This window comes from Cheilinus undulatus, linkage group 13 (assembly GCF_018320785.1).
Source record: "Cheilinus undulatus linkage group 13, ASM1832078v1, whole genome shotgun sequence".
Lineage (NCBI taxonomy): Eukaryota > Metazoa > Chordata > Actinopteri > Labriformes > Labridae > Cheilinus > Cheilinus undulatus.
In genome coordinates, this window is record NC_054877.1 from 26682266 (window position 1) to 26702675 (window position 20410).

At 39.6% G+C, this 20410-nt stretch overlaps 1 protein-coding gene across 3 annotated transcripts in view; it reads left to right on the forward strand.

Moving 5' to 3' along the window:
* The window catches only part of LOC121520549 (glypican-5-like), a 194339-nt gene that overhangs the window by 16271 nt on the left and 157658 nt on the right, over positions 1-20410 (forward strand). For all 3 annotated transcript variants that reach the window (XM_041804054.1, XM_041804052.1, XM_041804053.1), the window contains exon 2: positions 9724-9885. In XM_041804054.1, the coding sequence (XP_041659988.1) occupies positions 9777-9885 (109 nt within the window). In that variant the 5' untranslated portion in view covers positions 9724-9776. The remainder of the gene's footprint in view (positions 1-9723; positions 9886-20410) is intronic.

Sequence of the window (20410 nt, forward strand, 5' to 3'; positions counted from 1 at the left end):
TCATGATTATGTATATTTTAGGTGATGTATAGGTACTATGGTGTCATGGTACGTTAATACCTCAGTTACACATGGTACGGTATTTAACGCAGTATTAAAAAAAACCCAACAAATGAAGACTCAGGGAAAAAGGTGATGTCAGCCTTTTTGAAACAACAGTTGCACTTTTAATACTACAGTATGGCAAAAAAAGTGCAGTAGATGCACATTAGGCTTTGAAATATATACTTAAATCTTTATTGTCCTGAAAACGGCTGTAGGTCTTTAGATATATATTTGTTGTGAGGAAGTGGGGTTGTGAACGCTTCCTTAAGAGTCTTTTTGCCTGGCCGGATTGTGTTTCTCACATCTTTGTGCATATTTTTGGGGTGATGATTTGCCAAGTGGCTCCTTATCTGACTTGTATTCCCCATCAAGTGTGTAACGGCAGTCTGGAAATGTTGGGATTTTTTTTCTCTAATATATATGTATTTATTCTGCAATGCTGTCTGAGTAATTACATTTTATTCCTAAAGATCTTGTAAGGAACTTTGTTACAATTTGTATGGATTTTGGTGCCTCCTGTGGACAGAGTAATACATCTTTATCCTTTGCTGGATTCGTCACAGTAAATCAGGATTTCTGATGAAAAATCTGCTCCTGTTTTATGTTAACTGTCACTATTTAAAGGGGGAATTCAAAAACAGGCTGTTTCTGCACCATACTGTTATTCCATTTGTCTGGCTCCTAATCCACAGCAGGGAATTTAGAAGTTGAAATTATTGCATATAAGTAATATATCATAGTACTAATAGTATCACTTGCTTTTGTTGGTCATAATGAGGCAAAAAAAAAGCTGAAAAGTGTCTGCAGGAACTTTAAATTCTTACCCATGCATTCTGATATTTTTCTTTTGTCCTATCAAGCTCTTCATTGGCCAGTTAACTTCTGTTCATGCCACCGTCAGTTATTTCTTAAGCACAGCTGTAGGGAGTAGTAAAGTAATGACATGATGAGTCACAAAGTAAAGAAAATCTTGTTAGAGGACCATTATAAAATTGAATTAGAGATAATCATGCTATTTAATTGTTTTTACACACAAGGTGAAGGAAACAGTATTGCCATATCAACATTTCAGCCCATCCGTACCAGTTTACCTCTTTTCGATTAGCAGTGAGTGACACTAAGCTTCTTATACTGTATTTTGTTTGCAGAGTTTGCTCTGTCTGGTACAGTGGTGCACAGCCAAATGTGTCATACTGAGATAACCCTTGGTTGCTGTTGTAGCTCTTATAGAGTGAGGGTCATTTGAGAAGCAGACAGCTAGGAGTGCTGTTGACAGACATGTTTCTTGAGTTGCCTTTTTAGATAATATTAGATATGATTAAGGTTTTTTATAACTGGGTAACAACTATCTTCCTGAGTAGAGCTGATCCGATTGTGTACAAAACCAACACAGATCCCTTCTCTAAAAGTTTATTACCACTGCCAGTCCCTGATTTACCGAGTCATTAACAGCTATTTTAGAGTGAAAGAGAAAGTGTCTCATATCTTTATTACAAGGCAAGCAGGGTCATGTGTTAATAGCAAGGGAATGGGAACACAGTGTGTTATCGCATGTCGCCACATCCTTAACCAGTTACAGCAGCGGCGAAAACCTTGGCAAGCTCTCAAAGCTCAACATGGCCTTTGATTGGCTGCAGCTATTTTGATTCTCTTTTTAACTTGGCCTTTCTTACTGAGGGAGCATACACATGGAGCCCTCTGAGCTTTTTCTGTTTCTAATTTTCCTGCCTTATTCAAATCATTAACATTTATTTTAATGAAGAGATATCAGTAAATACCCTACCATTTATCATTTCATTTAGCTAGTGTCTCTTCAGTTCATTAACGTTAGGCACTAGAATGGCAATCTGGTATCCCAGGTTATTTGAAAATAGCCAGTTTCCATTTTGTTACCATCATGAAAAAAATCTCTGTAATTTAACAGAACTTCTGTTTAAGATATAGGCTAATCTGTCAAATATTGGACCTGAAAAAGTGTGCAGTGTAGGTTGGAATTCCATTCATGACAATGTGAGTTAAAGATGCATTTAAAACATTTTTTGTGTCATTTTGGATTTTTCTACACTCGTAAACTAAAGGTGACTGACTTCAAATTTAGATACAGACCTGCTTTTATAAGGTCAATTAAAGATTGTATCATGAACGTAACCACAGAAAAAGGAACTTGTTCCAGATTGATACCTCTGTGATTGGTCACCTGGGTAGTATTGGATGACTACTTGTCTTTAAGTAAGGTCAACAGGCATGTCGAGTACACCCCAGAAGCAGAGAGGTTGGCAGGACCAAATATTGGTGATAAAACTAGCATAGGAAACACACTAATGTCAAGACAGTGTAATGCAGAGCTACTGGGACACACTATCACATAAGTGTAGTGCTCATGACAACGTAGGCCGCAACAGTGCTTTCACAGTGCATTTCCAGTGGCATTATATTACATGTGCTGGTCTTTAATTCACACTATGTTTCTGCATTGCAGGAGTGCGAGAGAGCATGGCACAGTAGGAGCTCCACACAATCTGACACATGCACTTATGCAACACTGTGCTCCCCACAGGCTTAGCTGGTCCAATTTCTGCATCTGTAACATATCTGTTTGGAGACAGCAGATCACCCCATTCCCCCATCATGCCTCCACAATGTTCATAGTGAATATGAAACATCACAGGGGTGTAAATGTTGCAGCTTTGAACTTTAAGTGTCCCAGTTGATTATGCTGCCTCATTCTCTCAGGGTTTGGTATAAGAGAATGGGATTTCATGGGCATATTACACTGCCAGTTTTATAGTTTCCATCTGCAGGATAATAACCATTCAAAAAGACAAACCTCCCTGTGCTCTAGGAAATGATGTAGAACATCTAAAGATGAATGTTTTAATAAATGATCTAAAATATTATAATTTCTATACCAGACTGTGTCTTAGCACCCCTTATAAAATGCTGCTTCATCAGGTTTGAACAAATCTGCCCACAAGTTTTCCACTCTCTTCAAACTCTGGCCTTCCAACCTCTGCCCTCTTGCTCAGCTCTGGACCATTCCAGTCACTGTAGGCACTTCCAGCTTCAGGTCTGGGAAATCTAAACATTCCAGTTGGTTTTAAAAGTTGTCCAAAAACCCAGGTATGCAGCAAAGAGCCTTTGAAATGCATTTTCATTCAACTCAGTCCATTCAAAACACAGCAAATCTGTATAGAGTAAATATCCTGTATGTTCAGTGGATCTGGGATCTTCAAAGAAACTGGCTTCCTGAGGCAGCAGAAGGGTCACTAACTTTCTAACAAAGTTATCCCTGTTCTCGGAAAAATATCAAAACAGCAGCTTCAGAAAACCACAACCGTCATCAACACATTCCAAATCAAATAAAGCTCCCACACCATACTGGGGAGATGTGAGCCTCAAACAAGTTGATTTCTTAGTGCAGGAGGTTTTGCACGTGTGCTTTGAAGGATGGTAATAACATCCTCTTAGCAGTATTCTGTGTTCAGCTCTGAAACTGTAGCACCACATATTGAGAAAGGCATGTGAGTTAGCAGGGCAATTACACAGTGGTAGAGTTTCTCCAATCAAGAGTTTTGACAATTGCCATGAAGAGTGCAGAGGTATTTATGAAAGTACTATGACTAACAAGTCCAAACCCCTGAGCCGCGGCTTTAATACGGAAAATTACACAAGTGGTATTTGTCACCAGAGGACGATTAAGCAAATTAGCATTCAGAGTTGACACCCAGTCAGGAGAGCCAAGTGTGTTCAGGTTTAGCCAGGCAAAATGAGTAGCATACACAGTTGGCACTAATTATAAAGGACCAATGGAGTACAACCTTCTCTGACTATTAAGGGTCTTTTTAAAGAGGGGCTTTTATGCTGTTCCAAATATTCATACATAAATATATCATTTCAGTATCGGATACGTTGTAAACTTGTTTCCAAGTAATCTCTGAGCCCCACAGCTCAGGCTGCAGGCTGATTTTTACACCAGATTTCGCTAGGGATGTTCCTAGACGATTAATTTCACATCCTATTAAAGCAATTTATAATTGCATTTTGACATCCAGTCTAAAGTTAAGAAAACACATTCTGTAAATCCACTTCACACCATGGCAGTATGAAGTTAATTTGCAGAACCTGGCTAATGTTGGTAGCGTCACTGGCCTTCAATCATCTTTGCAGGTTAACGTCCGCATTCCTGCGCTGACACTCAGTGCTTTGGATATATGTGAGTATGGCCTGACACAGATTCTGGACAACATTTACTGGATCAAAATAGTGCCAGACCTGCTATCAGTTAACCGTTGTTTACATTCGATTAAAGAGCATTGTGGTAGCAAAGCAGTGGTGGACAGTTGCACTTTTGGCAGGAACTGATGGCTTGAACTGAAAAAAGACTTGCAATATTGGTGTGACTACCAAGGGACTTAATTAAACAATTTAGCCAGATTTCATACAGCTATTCTAACTGTAAGATATCGTAACATCACAAAAATGAGAAACACCCCATTCATAACTTTCAAGTGGTGTCACGCACTTGTTTTAGACCCTGTAAAGTGAAAATAAATCCGCATTTAGGTTTGTTGTATGACAGGTCACTGTGTTATGAGCCCCCAGGTCAAATGTCAGTCCATTAAAACATCTCTATGTTTCTAAAATTAAGCTTCAAATTCATGAAAAATGAGGCAGTAAAATCTGCTCCAGGATGGTGTGGGCGTGTCTGTTGAATGAGCTGAAGCTACACCCACACATAAGAAATATGATCCTCTCAGATTAAAAAAAAATTTGACGATCTGAATTGAGGAAAGCACTCACTATTAGCCTGACCCTGGACCTTTTGTTGACATTTGAAGAAGAGACAAAGAAAATCTTCAGGCACAAATCTCTGTTATGATACTTTAAATGATCCATAAGCCACTGTGGCTGATAGAGTTGGCAAATTTACCTCACAATGAACAAGAAAACAGCATTTAACTGACTGTTAACTTTCAATAAAGGCATTGACTTCAGCTAACAACGGACTGAACTGAGATGAACTGCTCTGTGATTTTATATTGTAGTGTCAGAGGGGCGGGGTCATGAGCCCATTGGCCTCGCCCAAATTAAACCCAGCTAGGAAAGAGATAAAAAACTTTCTAACAGTCTAAATCCAGACTTCAGTCACATGTAGATTTCATTGTTTATATATATTTACAGGAACCATATTTCAACATATCTGGAGTGTTAAGACACAAACTTTGGACTTCGCGTTACAGGATCTTTAAGAAATCCTGTCTCCATAGAGTATGGGTTTATCAATTGATCTTGGATTGCATAATTTCTCCATAATAATTTAACATTTAGTAGTGTACATGAGTGAAACCCTGTTAGAGTCATGGGGTATGGGGGCATGGAGTGTACATTACTTATGTAATACTCACATATACACTCCCCTTCATAAGTATTGGAACAGTGAGACCAATTCCTTTATTTTTGCTGTAGACCGAAAACATTTGGGTTTGACGTCAAAAGATGAAAATAAGACAAGAGATCAGCATCTCAGCGCTTATTTCCATCTGGATCTGATACACAACCTAGAAGATAGCACCCTTTGTCTGAACCCACCCATTTTTTAAGTGAGCAAAAGTATTGGAACATGTGACTGAAAAACAAGTGGGTGAAAAACAAGCGATTGTGAAGTTGAGAAGAGACAGAAAATCATGTAGAGCCATGGCACAAACATTGGCCATAGCCAGTACAACCATTTGGAATGTCCTGAAGAAGAAAGAAACCACTGGTGTACTCAGTAACAGATGTCAAACAGGTAGACGGTAGCCTACCTCATGGATGGCAGAGGAGACTCTGCTGTGACTGTGTTTCAAGAGCTTCAGTGAGTTTCAGCTAAGTTAATATTTGGGGTTTACAGGTTTAAATGGATTGTAGTTTTTAAACAGAAAACCTTACTAAAGTTTAGTTTATAAATGTCTCTCAGAAAAGAAAGCAGACAGATATTAATAGATCCACAGTGTCCTACATTGAAAGCTTCAATGACTCTTAAAGTCTTTGGAAGACTGCTGCTCTGAGTCCTCAATACATATTTTAGCGTGCCCTTCAGGCAGAAGCCACTAAACTGCTTCTTGAAAAAACACTGGATCAAAAAATATTTTCAAAGACACGAAAGAACAGACTCAGCAATATGTTCACTGTTGCACATCCAAGCAGTGCTAGGACTTCTAACGATTGCAGAAAGTGGCCTGGCATATATTCATGACACAGTCAGGCTGTCCTGACTGCGGTGCTGGTTTAACAGCCAAAGTCTCTCTGAGTATCACTTACCCCATGCATCCACTCGCAAGGGACGTAGAGGCCAAGCTGGATTCCACTGTGAGTCCCTGGATATTAGTTTCATATCACAGATAACACACAAACACAAAGGAGAGAAAGAGGCAGCCAGAGAAGAGAGAAGGGTCAGGGACAGGAGAGGAGAGGGGACTGACACCAAATATGGTGAAATTTCGATCTTTTAACAGAATAAAACAACATATCATGCTTTTAGTGTGCAATGAATACTCAAAAAGATTGACAGCTTTCCCTTGCGGATTACAGTATGTTTTCCAGAAGCCAAATTCATGAAGTCATTTTCATTTAAAGGCTCTGATAAATGGCACTAAAGATTTAGAGCTGAGAATTTCAGGTTAGTGGTGGGACGAGCCTTGCTCTTGTCAATGAGTCTTAGATAGCAGCAATCACTTTTAAATGGTTGGAGTTATTAAATCTTACAGTTAAAGATGGTCTAACCTTGTGGATCCCAACCTGGGGTCCTGGCACCCATAAAGGGGCATGGGACCCTGCCTGCTCTGATGTCAAAATTAGATGTACATACAGTATATGTTTATTTTTGAGGTCGCTATAAAGTGAAATCCAAATGTTGTGTCTCAACACAGTAGATATGTTGGAATAAGGTTTTTCCTGGCTTGGTTATATTTTGAGTAGGGCAAATATATGAGCCCATGACATCACGTGTCTTGATTGGGAATGATATAGAAGCACTGAGCAGTTCATCTCGGTACAATCTGTTAACTGATGCTACTGCCTTGTTCATTGTGAGGTTAATTTGGCAAATCTATCAGCCATTGTGGTCTTCGGGTCGTTAAAAGCATCATTACAGAGAAGATTTGTACCAGAAAACAGTAAATTTAATCCCCAGCTCCTGTCTCTGCTCTGGCACAGAGCCAGGCAGCTGTGCTCTGATCAGTAGTATTTTTTTTTTTTTTTATGTTAGAGGATCTTATTTCTCCTGAGTGGACGTGGCTTCAACTCATTCAATTGTCTGATTTTTCATGATTTTGAAGCTTAATTTTATAAACATAGATATTTTTCTCATGACTGAAATTTGCCCTGGTGGTTCATGACACACTGGCCTGTCATACAACAACACTAAAATAAAGATTTTTTTGTATCACTTTACAGACACTTTAAATCACCATTAGAAACTGAATGTACAGTGGTGTATTAGTGCCAATGTAAAAGAGAGAAAAAAAGAAGAGAATCTTTGTCTTTAAGCAAAGAAGTCCAAATTTTTTTGAAAAAAAAAAACAACCCATTTGAGATATATTTACAGGAAACAAACTCAGATTTTAAGTTTAAAATGTTGGAAATTTAGAAGAAAAACTTGAGTTTAAAAAGTGTTAAACTTTGACATTAAAACCTAAAAAATGTCAAGTTTTTTTAAAATGTAAATTTATAAAAGTGTAAAGTCAAAAATTTACAAGAAACAGAACTGAAAATAGTAGTTTGATTTTGGGCTTGATAATCTAAAAAATTATTATTTTTGTTTCATGTACACTTAGACTTTTGAAGTCAAAATATACTGATTTCCTGTCTCGTAAATTAACATTTTAAACTTGAGAATTTCAAGTTTTCTATTTTTTAGAGGGGCCCTTATACACTGCTGTAATAATGGATAGTTTATCCATAGATCTTTTGTTAAAAAACTTGTATGTAGTCCTTTTATGCTGGGATTTTGTCAATGACAACAATTAACACGGATGCACTTTTTCCAAGTGGGTCCTGGGGGACTAGCTTTTATTGGATACAAGAAAGAGTGGGACCCTAGGGAACAAGGTTGGGAACCACTGGTCTAACCTGAGGGTGACAAGGTAGGCTGCCAGCAGAATCCATTCATTCTTGTCTCTAGTGACCTGGACCATGAAATAATTTCCAATCTACTATCATAACTCAGACCTGAGTTGACTCCTTCTTTGGGAGAGTATTTGATTGTATTCATAATTAGTTAGAATTTAGTCAGTCTGAGTTTAGAATGTTAAAAATCCATGGTTTTGTGCAAAAGAAGAATTCTTGTTTCAGTTCCATCCATCAAAAATACAGAGAAGGGTGTCCAAATCCTTTGTGGCTCTAACGAAAACGTAATTCATTGATAGTTCATGTACTGGTCTAAGTCTTTACTAAAGAGATAGGACTTTAGGAAACGATGTCAGCAGAGAAACAGTGTTGACAGGGAAACAGTGTCAACATAGAAAGAGTGGACTGACACAGAGATGGAGATAATGAGCTGGAAGGGGCAGGACAGCCAGTTATGACTTCACTCGTCTGGCTCTGGGATGGGAACAAATGGAGCCTCACTGGGTAATTAAGAGACACCCAGGCCTCACTGGGATATGCCAGGCAAATGGGTGAGAGGGAGCAGAAAGGGAAAGAGGGATTGAGAATGCAACCCTATTGTGTTTCATGGAGGGATTTGGACAGTGAGGCAGTGGTCTTGCGGTCTGTCCTAAGGCCATGCTTTAGGCTCTGGTTACAACACCTGCCTCCAGCCAACCTCCCCCTGTCCACCCCCTCTTTCAAAATGAGTTATCATTTTAGACTTAAATGCCTGTGCATGACTTTTATTTATTTATTGCAAGTAAATATGTCAGAAAGGCCAATTTGAACAGCTTTATTCTATTTGTGAGCAGCATGAGTGATGTCATGACAGTGTCTGTGTAAGTATAGATGGTGAGAAGCAGGTGACACTGCCTGGCAGGCCTGACTGGACTCTGTTTCAGCTGATGTAATTGTGCCTGATTGAGCTGCTCTTTGGATCATAGTATTTGCAGTTAGGTCATTGCCTTCATGTGCTCATAATGAAGTGCAGTGTTGTGGCTATTGTCTGGCCACTTCTAGAGGTGATGTCACATGAAATACTGTATATAAGCGTGTTATGTAAGTGATGGAAATTTTACACGTCTGTATTATGAAATGCATGTGCATGCATGTATTTTTTGTTTTTATAGAGCACATAGCATACATAATGTATGAATGTATGTCTTGACGACATGTGTGCGGTGCTTGAGCCAAAGATATTTATATATTTGGCAGACATGGTATTTATAGCAGGAAACGTGGATGAATTCTTGGTCTACTTTCTCACCCTCCCATGGTGCCTCTTCTGTCTCCCAGTGGAGTTATGGCCTGTCTATCTATGTGCATACTCAGGACACTATACATATACTGACACATACTTGCACAGTGCAGTGTAGAATCATATATAAATCTAACAGGATAAAGACCAAAGTATTCTTTGCATAATTCACACAAATATGCTGTGAAATGCTTTACCCGCATTCTATATGTTACCATTGATTTAAAAGTGAACACTGAAGTAAATTTGAAGGAAAAAAGTTATTAAAATTCTGTCTGTTTCAACTCTCCTAGATGTGGATCTTTTGGTGTGCAAGCATCAGGGGCCATCCTGCTGCACCCGGAAGATGGAGGAGAGCTACCAGTTTGCTGTAAAAAGAGAAACCCAGCACAACATCCACTCCTACAGCTATGAGCTGGAGCACCTCCTCTCTGGCCACTCAGATGCCTTCCAGGGTAAGTGGCAGGACAGCAGGGCCAAGAGTGGTTTGAATGTGATTGGCTTGAGACACAGGGTTGTTGTTTATAGATGAAGAAAAGATTCTGGTATTCAGAGGTTGGTAAGTTGTCATTTAGAGCATACTGCATCTACCAAATGAACTGAAGCGATACTCGATACAGCTGGTTTCTTCAAAGAACAGAATTTAATGATTTTGTTTGGGTGAGTGCAACACTGGAACTGAATTTGCACTCCTGTTTATAATTGAAGAACTTTAATAGCCTTGTTTGTGTTTTCGAATGCATATTTGTTTGTCAAATATTTGGTGGATTTTTTCCCTAGTTCACCAAGGTCACAGTAGCTGGCATACAGGCACGTTTGTGAATCAGAGAATAGGCATGGCTTCACTTTCCTCCTTTTCCTTTTCTCTGGGTTTGGCAGGAAAGAAGAGTGGAGAGAAATCATTGAGGTTACACAGGAAAACAAGGTTGTAGAAGTCTTCTTCTCAGCCTTTGCTGGTTGGCTAAAGATGGTCTTTCTTATTACAAACCTCAATTCCAATAAAAGGTGGGACATTGTATAAAATATGAATGAAAAATTAACGGGGATTTTTAAATCATGTTCTACATATTTTTAATTGAACACAGCACAAAAACAAAATATTTTTGTGTTCAAACTTAGAAAATTGATCATTATCCTTGAAATTTACTCACAATTTGATGCCTGCAACATGCTCCAAAAATGTTGGGACAGAGTCAGGAAAAAACAAGGAAAGTTGTGGAATGCTCAAAAGACACATGGAACATTCCACAGATTAGTAGGTTAATTATTAGCAGGTGATCGTACCATGATTGGGTCTAATAGGGCTTTCGCACTTGGAGCCTGGTCCTGGATTTAAGTATATTTCAGCCCAAAGTCTGGTTCTTTTGGTCAGTGTGAATACAAAAAAAAACTGCTCAGGCATCAGGCCCAGGCCCATTTGGGGAAATGGTCTCGGGTATGATCCAAGTGGACCCTGGCACAATCCAAATAAGATGTGAATGCAACCGCGCTCCAATACAGGACAGAGAATAGCGTAAGGTATACGTTGTCATTGTAAATGCAAAACATCTTTCCCCCGGTGCAGCAGTTTGTTCACATTTTTTTTTTCAATAAAGTGGTAATCATCAGAATCAAGTCAACAAATGGTCTATTATGACTCATCTTATGTATGAACACAAGGCAGTAAACATCTCCTGCCACCTCAAAAACCATTGTATCTGTGTATTGCGAGCTCATTTAATCCTCTGAGTTGCACGTAGATGTAGAGATATGAAGATGGTTGTTGCTGGCATCTTCAAAATTATTTCTAAAACTTGTTTTTGGCTTAAAACATAAACAATGGGGCACAGGTGGCTTAGTGGTTTAAGGCACGTCCCGTGTATGCAGTCAGCTCAGATTTGAATCGGGACCTGTGGCCCTTTCCCATATGTCTCTTCCCAACTCTCTCATCCCTGTTTCTGATTCTGTCCACCGTCCGCTGCTGTCAATAAAGGCATAAAAAGCCCGAACATAAATCTTGAACATTTGTACCATGACGTTGTTTTTAACACTTGGGCTTGGTGTGAAAGCACCCTAAAAGGAGCAATTATGATTGGCTCAATTTTTACAATCAGCAGTGACGCTGATTGTAAAAATTGGGTCCAGCAGATAATGGCTAACATATCTCGATGCTGAACTGCAAGGAGTTAAGAGATTCCACCATCTACAGCCCATAACATATAAAACCAACTTTGAGTGCCCATGACCTCTGATCCTTCTGACGGCACTTAAAAACCAGTATCTTTTTGTGTAGGATATTACAACGTGGACACAGGAACACCGGGGGAAATCATTGTCAGTTAATGCAGAATGTTTTGTTTTTTGCCTTGTTGTCTTTCTTGTTCGTCCCTAGAGTCACCTGTCTGTTTTTGCTGTTACACCAATGAAAATAAATAAATACATAGAAAAAAAAAAGGGAAATCCTCCAACTAGATTGTATCAGACACCAGACTCCAATGACAGAAATTGTCATTTAACCTTGTAGAACATTTGAGTTGCTGTTTACATTGGTCTGTTGGTTTGCATTAATACATAACAAAATCATATTAGACCCTAACTTTCCATTTAAAACACAAAAACAAGGCAGAACACACTTATTGATAAAGTAATAGACCAGCAAATCCTAATTTCTGCATGGTAAAAGATTCGTCTTTGTCAATAGAGTCTGGAGGCCTTGACTAGAATGACAACGTATTGCCCCTAAAATGAGTTTTTTATTTGTGAGGATCCTTTCTGCAATGTCTGACACTTAGGATAGCAATCTTAGCCAATCGGGAGCAGATGGCCTTGTGGCTAGGTCGCACCTCATGTATACTGGCATTGCGGGATCAAGTCTGGCTGGTTGGTCCTTTCCTACATGTCTCAACCCCACCCTCTCATCTGTGTTTAAAAAGCCCAAAAATATATCTTAATAAAAGTGTCTTAAAAAACAATGAGTCCCCATTTCATATTATTTTGAAAATGATGATTGTAATGTTCTCCAGGCTCAAGACACAAAAGGACCACACAGATTGCTGTCAATGCAGAGTTTAAAAGCAGGAATCTGTAATGGTGCTGGGGTTTATGCTTGCATGGGTAACTTGCACATCTGTGACTGTATCATTAATACTGAGAGGAACATACAAGTTTTAGTGCAACATATGCTTCCATCAAGACAACTTGTTTTTTAAGGGGTGCCCTGCATATTTCAGCAAGAAAATGCCAAGTTACACTCTACACAAGTTACAACAACATGGCTTCACAGTCAAGAGTGTGGGAACTAGACTGGCCTGCATGCAGTCCAGACCTTTTTTCCAGTGATTTACGTCTAGCAAGAATATGCTTTCAATACTTAAACAGTCAGTCTTCAGGCCCCAGATGCTTACAGTGTTGTTCGATGATACATTAATGTAAACATGCTTCTGTTCCTACTTTTTTGAAACATGTTGTAGGCATCAAATCCAGCATATGATTATACTTTAAAAGAAAAACACAATAGTGTTTATTATCTGGACATTAAATGTCTTGTCTTTTGCTGCATTCAATTGAATATAGGTTAAAAGGAAAACAGTAGTTTTGAAAAGAAAATAAATCTTTCCAAAGCTTTTTTTTTGTTTGTTTGATTGTGTTTATTTTCTCAGTTTATTTTTCAGTAGCACAGCCAGTTCAGAAGTCCTGAGTTCTGGATAAATAAGGCTCTGCTGTAGATTCAAAGCTTGTTCCAGGGCTGCCAAAGGTTTTTGTCCTTCACCCAACTGAACCAAGCTGTGCCCAAACTGCCCTAAGCTTACCCTTTCTCTCTCTCCAGTAATTGTAGTGTCATTTAGATTTAAACATTTCCGATACTGACCAAATTTTTTCCTACTCAAAACCTCCAACACAAATCCACAGGGTGGGAAACAAACTTAGGATGTTTTTCAGTGCTACAGGAATTTCTGTAGCATGCAATTAGTTTTATACCAGACAACGAGTTGCTTAGATGCCATGTAGGCAAAACGGGGCTTTTCTGGTGGGTGTAGGAACTTAGTGTCCAACATGGAAAACTTCCATCGCATGTGAACAAATGTTGGGAAACTGTCATGGGGAATTCATTATTTTCATGGAAATTATTCCAGTCATTTCACTTGTAAATGATGCTAAAATTTCTTGTCAATAGTTTTTTAATACACTGAAACACCACTAGAACTGGAATTTCCACTACCTTAAAAACATGTTGCTGTTCCATACTGTATATATCTGTTTACAAGCAGGTACAAGAAATCAAAGTGTTGGAATAGTGTTCCAGGTTTTTGTCCTTTTCATCCTTGTTAAGATCTTTCCCCTCTTACCTCATGTCTGGAGAACAAAGATCAACTGTTTCATATATGCAGAAAGGGCATGATGGAAAAAAAAGAAGAAGAAAAAAAAAACAATAGAAACCGGAGTTGGTGTTGACGAAAATGATGATGTCACCAGCAGTCAATTCAGAGGCCTGCTAAGGTCAGTCTCTGAGTGTCTTTAGTGGAATGAGAAGTAGCACAGGGCTTACTCTTGAAGTAAGTCAAATATGATTTTGGCTGAAACTCTTGGTGCTGTTAATCACGCTGGATGATGGAAAATTGTTTGTGGTTTGCTTCTTCTTCCACCCTTTTATGAATCCATCCAATTGCAACAAATGCAGCTCTGCAGAGACAGTTGTCTGCAGGCTTTAACTATTAATATGTTGTGTTTATTTGATAATTCTCTCATCATGTGGACACTATTTTCTGTGCAGCCCTCTCTCTGTCTATCAGTCAAGTCATACGGTGTATCATATATCACGTGTGCTTTCTTCATACACTGCTTCGACTCAAAATCACTCCTGCTGTTTGCAAAGGTTTAGCCAAAAGGACAGAACCACCAGAAAGGAGATTGTGTGTGTGTTTACAAGAAGCTTGTCTGCATCTGTGTGTGTGTTTTAGTTGGCCTGCCTTTGTTTTGACAGCCCTTAAAGCCCTACTGTGCTTTGTCATGTTTGGGAGTTGTCATATCATGAATATGACCTCATAAACACAGACCATATTTGTGAATACTGGAATTTTTTCTCTTTAAAGTAACTGACACTGTATAATCAAATGGATGAAAATCATCCTCATATAATTTTTACCAGTAAATAAACATTTGATGCTAAACCAGGCTGGAAACATGTTAATCTCTGCTTGAAACATCATGGCCAGTAGTGCCAGAGTCATATTTATGGACTTAAGGACTATGTTGACATTGTTATGTGTAAATCCTGTGTGGAGGATATCTAAAGGCCACGGTGGAGCCATGGGGTGGTTTGCATGTTTTCTCAAAAGCTCCAAATCTTTAAGTTTGGTAAATATATGATATTGTTGAGTAACCTTGCAACGCAGATGGATAGATTTCATCCTTTTGTATGATCATATGGTCTGTAGCCCATCATTGTAAATACTCTAGAAGCTTCAGGCGTTTCCAAAAAACCCCAGCCTAATATTCAAAAGCTTGATTGCATGGGTGTGTATGGTGGTGGTGGAGTGTCACAGCCAGTCTCTTGTTTGCTGATTGGGCCTTTACTGACAAAACTTCTGGTAGTAAAGTTAACAGTCATGAAACTAAAAAAAGCACTCAGAGAGCGCAGACCTCTGCCATCAGCCCTATCTCCCAAGAGTGAAGAATCCTTAAAAAACATTCCTGGATCCAGACAGTGATCCGGATCACTCCCAAAATCTAATTTGCCGATTACTTCCTCCCCGGTGGGGTGGAGACACGGTGAGGCAAAGCATTGGCTTTGCTACGTGTGGACTGTCATGGCAGAAGCACCCATGGTCTCACCGGACGACTGAAAGTCATGACAGAGGGTGAATATTCCTCTATTCCCCCCAGCATTGTGAGTATTCTCGCTGCAATTCGCTGTCTTTCTCTCTGTTATGTTCCGACTCGTCTCCTTGACCAGACGTGTGTCTTTAAACTCTATAAACTCCAGAACTTTAAATGAGTTACTCATGTCTGCCATCTCCTAGTGTAAAGTGGTAACAGCGCAGACCTCTGCCATTAGCCCTATCTCCCAATAGTACAGAATCCTTTAAAAAATTCCTGGATCAAGATGATGATCTGGATCACTCCCAAAATCTAATCAGTTCTTCCTTATGCCATTGCTGACATTTCCTTAAAGTTTCATGAAAATCAGTCCATGGCTTTTTGAGTTATGTTGCTAACAACAAACAAACAAACAAACAAACAAAAAACAAACTGACCCGATCACATAACCTCCTTGGCGAAGGTAAAAAGGGTACTTGCTATTCAACAACGACACAAAATGTAGAATTTCACACAACAGTAATACTAAATCCCCATTTACACTGGTTGTCATCTGAAAAAGTGACGTGACGGTTTAGTTGCTCTCTTAGTTATTCATGATAATCCTTGTCCTCTGCACAGACAAGACAACTGTTCAACAATTAAGGTAGAATTGCCATGTTAGAAATAGGCTAAATTATCTTACAGTTGGTGAGATTATTGATTTTGCCAATTGACTTTATTTTAAAACTTATTGTAGTAATTGTTTGCAAATTACTTTAATCTGCTCAATCAGGGTTTTGCATGAATCATATAAATTTGTCTTATTCTGACGTGGCATTTCTGGCCCATCCACCCTGTACTCAACCCCCAAAAAACAGAAGTTCAAGAAAAAAAATTAAGATTTTCATATTTTAAATTTTACACTGACATGATTTGTTGATAAAATCCATTTATTGCTGGACAATAAATGACTGGTGATGGCAGAGAGGAACAGCTGAGCTTGAGACACCACAGAGTTATGAACAGTAATGGAGAGGATGACAGAAAGCTTCCCTGGAAGCCGGAGCAGCTCGATCTTGTTGGTGTTCAGATTCAGGTTTACCGCTGAGAGATGTCAGCCAGACACGCAGAGATTTGTGCTGTTACATGAGTTACAGGCTGGTGGGGGTGGTGGGGAAGCAGAATTGACTGAGTCATCCAGGTTGGCCTGTCTTATATCCTCTGGTACTAACAAACACAACAAACAGATTTTCCTAATCCATGCTGTAGTTGGTAGGTAATGGGTTGTCGGAGCTTGTAGGTGTTGAATACAGACAGGGGAATTTAGCCTTTCAGCGTGTTCTAATCAATTAGATCAGGGAGTAATCTTACTGTCGTCCTTATTGGCTGAGAGAAAACTGAACAGATGGATTGTCCACTTGGATTTGTTTGTATGTCTGTGTATCCATTTAATCCATTGAACTACTGTTGAGCAGTCATGTAGTTTGCCTGCATAAGCCCTAATATAAACTACCTGTTCAGCATTGATATGCTGCAATCTCTTGCTGGCACTGCAGTTTAGATGTGTGTGACAGGTGGGATTGATGAACATGAGAGTAAGTATCTGGGTGTGCTGTATACTCACACTGCTGAGGAGCAGATGTCAGGAAAATGCTGACATTTCTGATCACTAGTGTCACTGATATGAGGGGGATGTGGCCTGCAGCTAAAGGCCATGACATCTGTGTTTGTGTGTGGGTATTTGTGCAGTGTGGGCATTTGAGCATTTGTCCATGTGCATCTTGATCATCTTGTATTTGTGCATACATGTGTACCAAAGACATGTGAGCATGTACAATATTTACCACCCTGGCAAGTCACCATGACCTCCTCAGAGGCTCAAGTTCTCGTCACAGGAAATGGCAAAGGCTTTTTAGAGGGATGAATTCTGCTGGCCTAGATAGCTTGCAATCATCGATGAAAGTGCGTTACATTACAAACTTTATGCGCCCTTCAATGTAAGGGACAAGGAGTTCATCTGAGAAAGCGAGACAGTGTGAGAGAGACAGAAAAGAGAAGGAGGCCATGGCAAGGATGGTGTCTTTCCTTAGTGAGGCGACATAATTAGCTGATCCTTGTCTCATCATCCAGGAACTCTCTAGACCCCTCTGTCTTGGGAGACAGTGTGTGCAAGACAAAGTGTTCAAAACCATCACAGGGACAGTCAAGAGGTACAATATTAAAGCTAGAGAAAGAGAAACCAGAGTCTGAGTCTCTGAAGGTTTCTCACATATACTGAAAATGTATAGAAAATTTTAGATAAGCTACCCCTATACCCCGCAACCCGTACCAGATGGGAGGATGTAGAAAGAATAATGCAGAGGAAGCAACAGAGTTGGACACTATGGTGATGAATTTTGCATGTAAGAGATATGTAGATTACATAGGTGGTAACATCATCAATTTGTCCCACTGTCTTAAATATTCCTGCTACTTTATTGATCATCTCCCTCTGAATCTACACAGGAAAATTATATTGGTTTAAAATGAAAGACTGCCCCTGGAATGTTTTTCAGCAGGTATGTTGCTCCACATTGGTAGAATATATCATAGGCAAGATAAACACACTGTGATTGCTTTTCTGGTTTGTGCTTTTCAAAGTAAAAGACCTGTTTGACATTTCTGTGGAGAAACCCACCTCATTTGGAAATAAGATTTTATCCAGAATTTTCCCGGCTCAGTTGAACAATGAAACAGGTCACTTGGAGGGGGACTTACTGATGTTAATTTATGAAGAAAAGCAGGGGCTGTTACAACAGGGAGACCTAACCATAAAGCGGCTCATACATGTCTGACAAATGCTGTAACCGTCTCGCAGATGACATGCACCCAGTTTGAAATGGCTGTTATGAGGCAGGGCATACCCTACAGTATAAAGAAGACCATTGAAGTCCAGATGAAGCAAGAGAGTTAGACACCATAACTGCATTATTCTCTTGTGATGAATTTCCATGGATATGTCCAGTTATATTCATAGATGAACTCACTCCCACTTTTAATGAGAAAATTTCAGGACAGTCTGGCTGCAGGGCGTATGTCTCAGAGGGCCCTCTTGAGGACTGGTAATGTAGGATGCCATCTGATGCTGTAAACTGCCTTTACAACATGTTTTAAGTTTTTTTTAAATTCAAATTTAATAATGAACAAAGTCTGACAGTTACATTCATGAAATAACCACCCTGAAAAAGAACTGACTAAGCAACATTTAATAAACAAACCAGAGAAAAAAGGTCAGAGGTCTAATTTGGGATTAAATTATGTATCAATTTCTAATATTTCTGATAATTCTGGGTCTCCACAGATATGAGGATGCTTAAGATAATTCAAGGCCCCAGGTCAAGCTGTGAGGTCAGGAGTGGGGACTCAAGGAGTCGCTCCTCTCTTCCTGGGCTAATAGTCTAAACTCACTAGCTTGGGTTAGATAAGAGGCTGTTTGTTCCCACAGTCAAGGTTGTTTCTTCACAGCTTGTGTCTGCAACCCTTTCACAGAGACAGTCTGACTCCAGAGCGTCTTTACACTCAACATCAAACAGCGGAGTCTGTGTAATCATATTTTAAGTTATGATCAAGGTTAAGTTTGTCCTAAAGGCATAAAAGGGTGAACTAAGGGTTTTGTTAGAAGTCTGGCTATAACCTCACACTGATGTGTTGATGTCACTGTTTCTCCTTGGCCAAGACTTAACAGCTTAACGTAAGCCATCTGAGTCTCCTGTGTCTTCTTCTCATCTCAGTTTTTGGAATATTTCTTTATGAAACCGGTTTTAGAAGTAGTTACATGAACAGTGGCTAGCTTTAGCATTGGTAGCTTTAACTAAAGCTAACATAGCTATGCTAGCTACATAATTAACATCACTGCATGAGTCAGTGTATCTAAGTAGGCTTTAGCAAGATGAGCTCTAGCAAAGTAGCTAAAGCTCAATAAGAAAATTAGCTGCTTTGTGAACTTAGCTTTAGCTATGCTAACTAAGTAGCTAATGCAGGTTTAGCAGGTCAGATTTTTTACTTTTAACTTTCAGACGGAAAATGACAGAAAGACCTGTCTGTATCTGTATGTGTTTGAAATGTAGAGCATAAATACCTTAACCCTTACCCTAACCCACAGAAGTTCATTCCAGTTTTATTTTGAAAGTTTTAGTGTGTATTTCCATTCTGGCAGACAGTGTCTCAGACAAACCATCTAAGGGTGTGTCAGAGATGTATGGTCTGCAGCCAGACCCCTCTTGAAAATTCATCAGATATCTGGAAAATTTGCAAGGAAGTCAGAGAGAAAAAAATTATCTGATTATTGTGCTCATCTTGAAAGTTTTTGGATATTTTTAGGGGGTTTAGTGTCTTATGTTTATGTGTACAGTGAAAGGCTATCCCGGTAGACAGGAGGGTCGGACATCTCAGGGAAGGCAGGATGTAAAAGAATAACACTAAAGTAGTGGATGAAGCAAAACACTCTGCCATAAGATGCCATTATAAGAATATTTTCTTATAATATTTGCTTTAGCATTGCTAAGTGTAGTTCCACAAATTAATTGTTGTTATTGCACCTTTCCACTTCCTTCTGTCTGCCTGTCTGTCCATCCTTCTGTCTGTCCATCCATCCATCCGTCCATCCATCCATCCCTCCATCTTCTGCTTATCCAAGGCCAGGTAGCAGTGGCAGCAGGCTAAGCAAGTCAATCCAGTCATCCCTCTCCCAAGCAACATCAGACTTGATCAGAACCACCTCAACTGGAAGTATCTTTGCATCGAAGGAGCAGTGCATTTTCTCCTACTTCTGTCTGAACTCCTCACGCTATCCTCTCCTCCTTCTCCTCTCTAAGGCTGAGCCCAACCACACTCTGAAGAAAACTCTTTTGGCCGCTTGTATCCGTGATCTCATTCTTTCGGTCATTACTTTCGGTTTATGCCAATAGATGAGGGCTGGGAGGTAGACTGATCAGTAAATTGAAAGCTTTGCCTTTTGCCTCAGCTTTCTCTTCAGCACAGTGGACCGGCACGGTGCCCACAGTACTCCTGATCCTGCAACAATCTACCTATCAATCTCACGCTCCCTTTTACCCTCGCTTGTGAACAAGACCCTGAGATAGGTGAACTCCTTCACATGAGGCAGAGACTCACTCACACTCAGACTCACTCCCTAGCTGGAGGGAGGAATCCACTGTTTTCCAG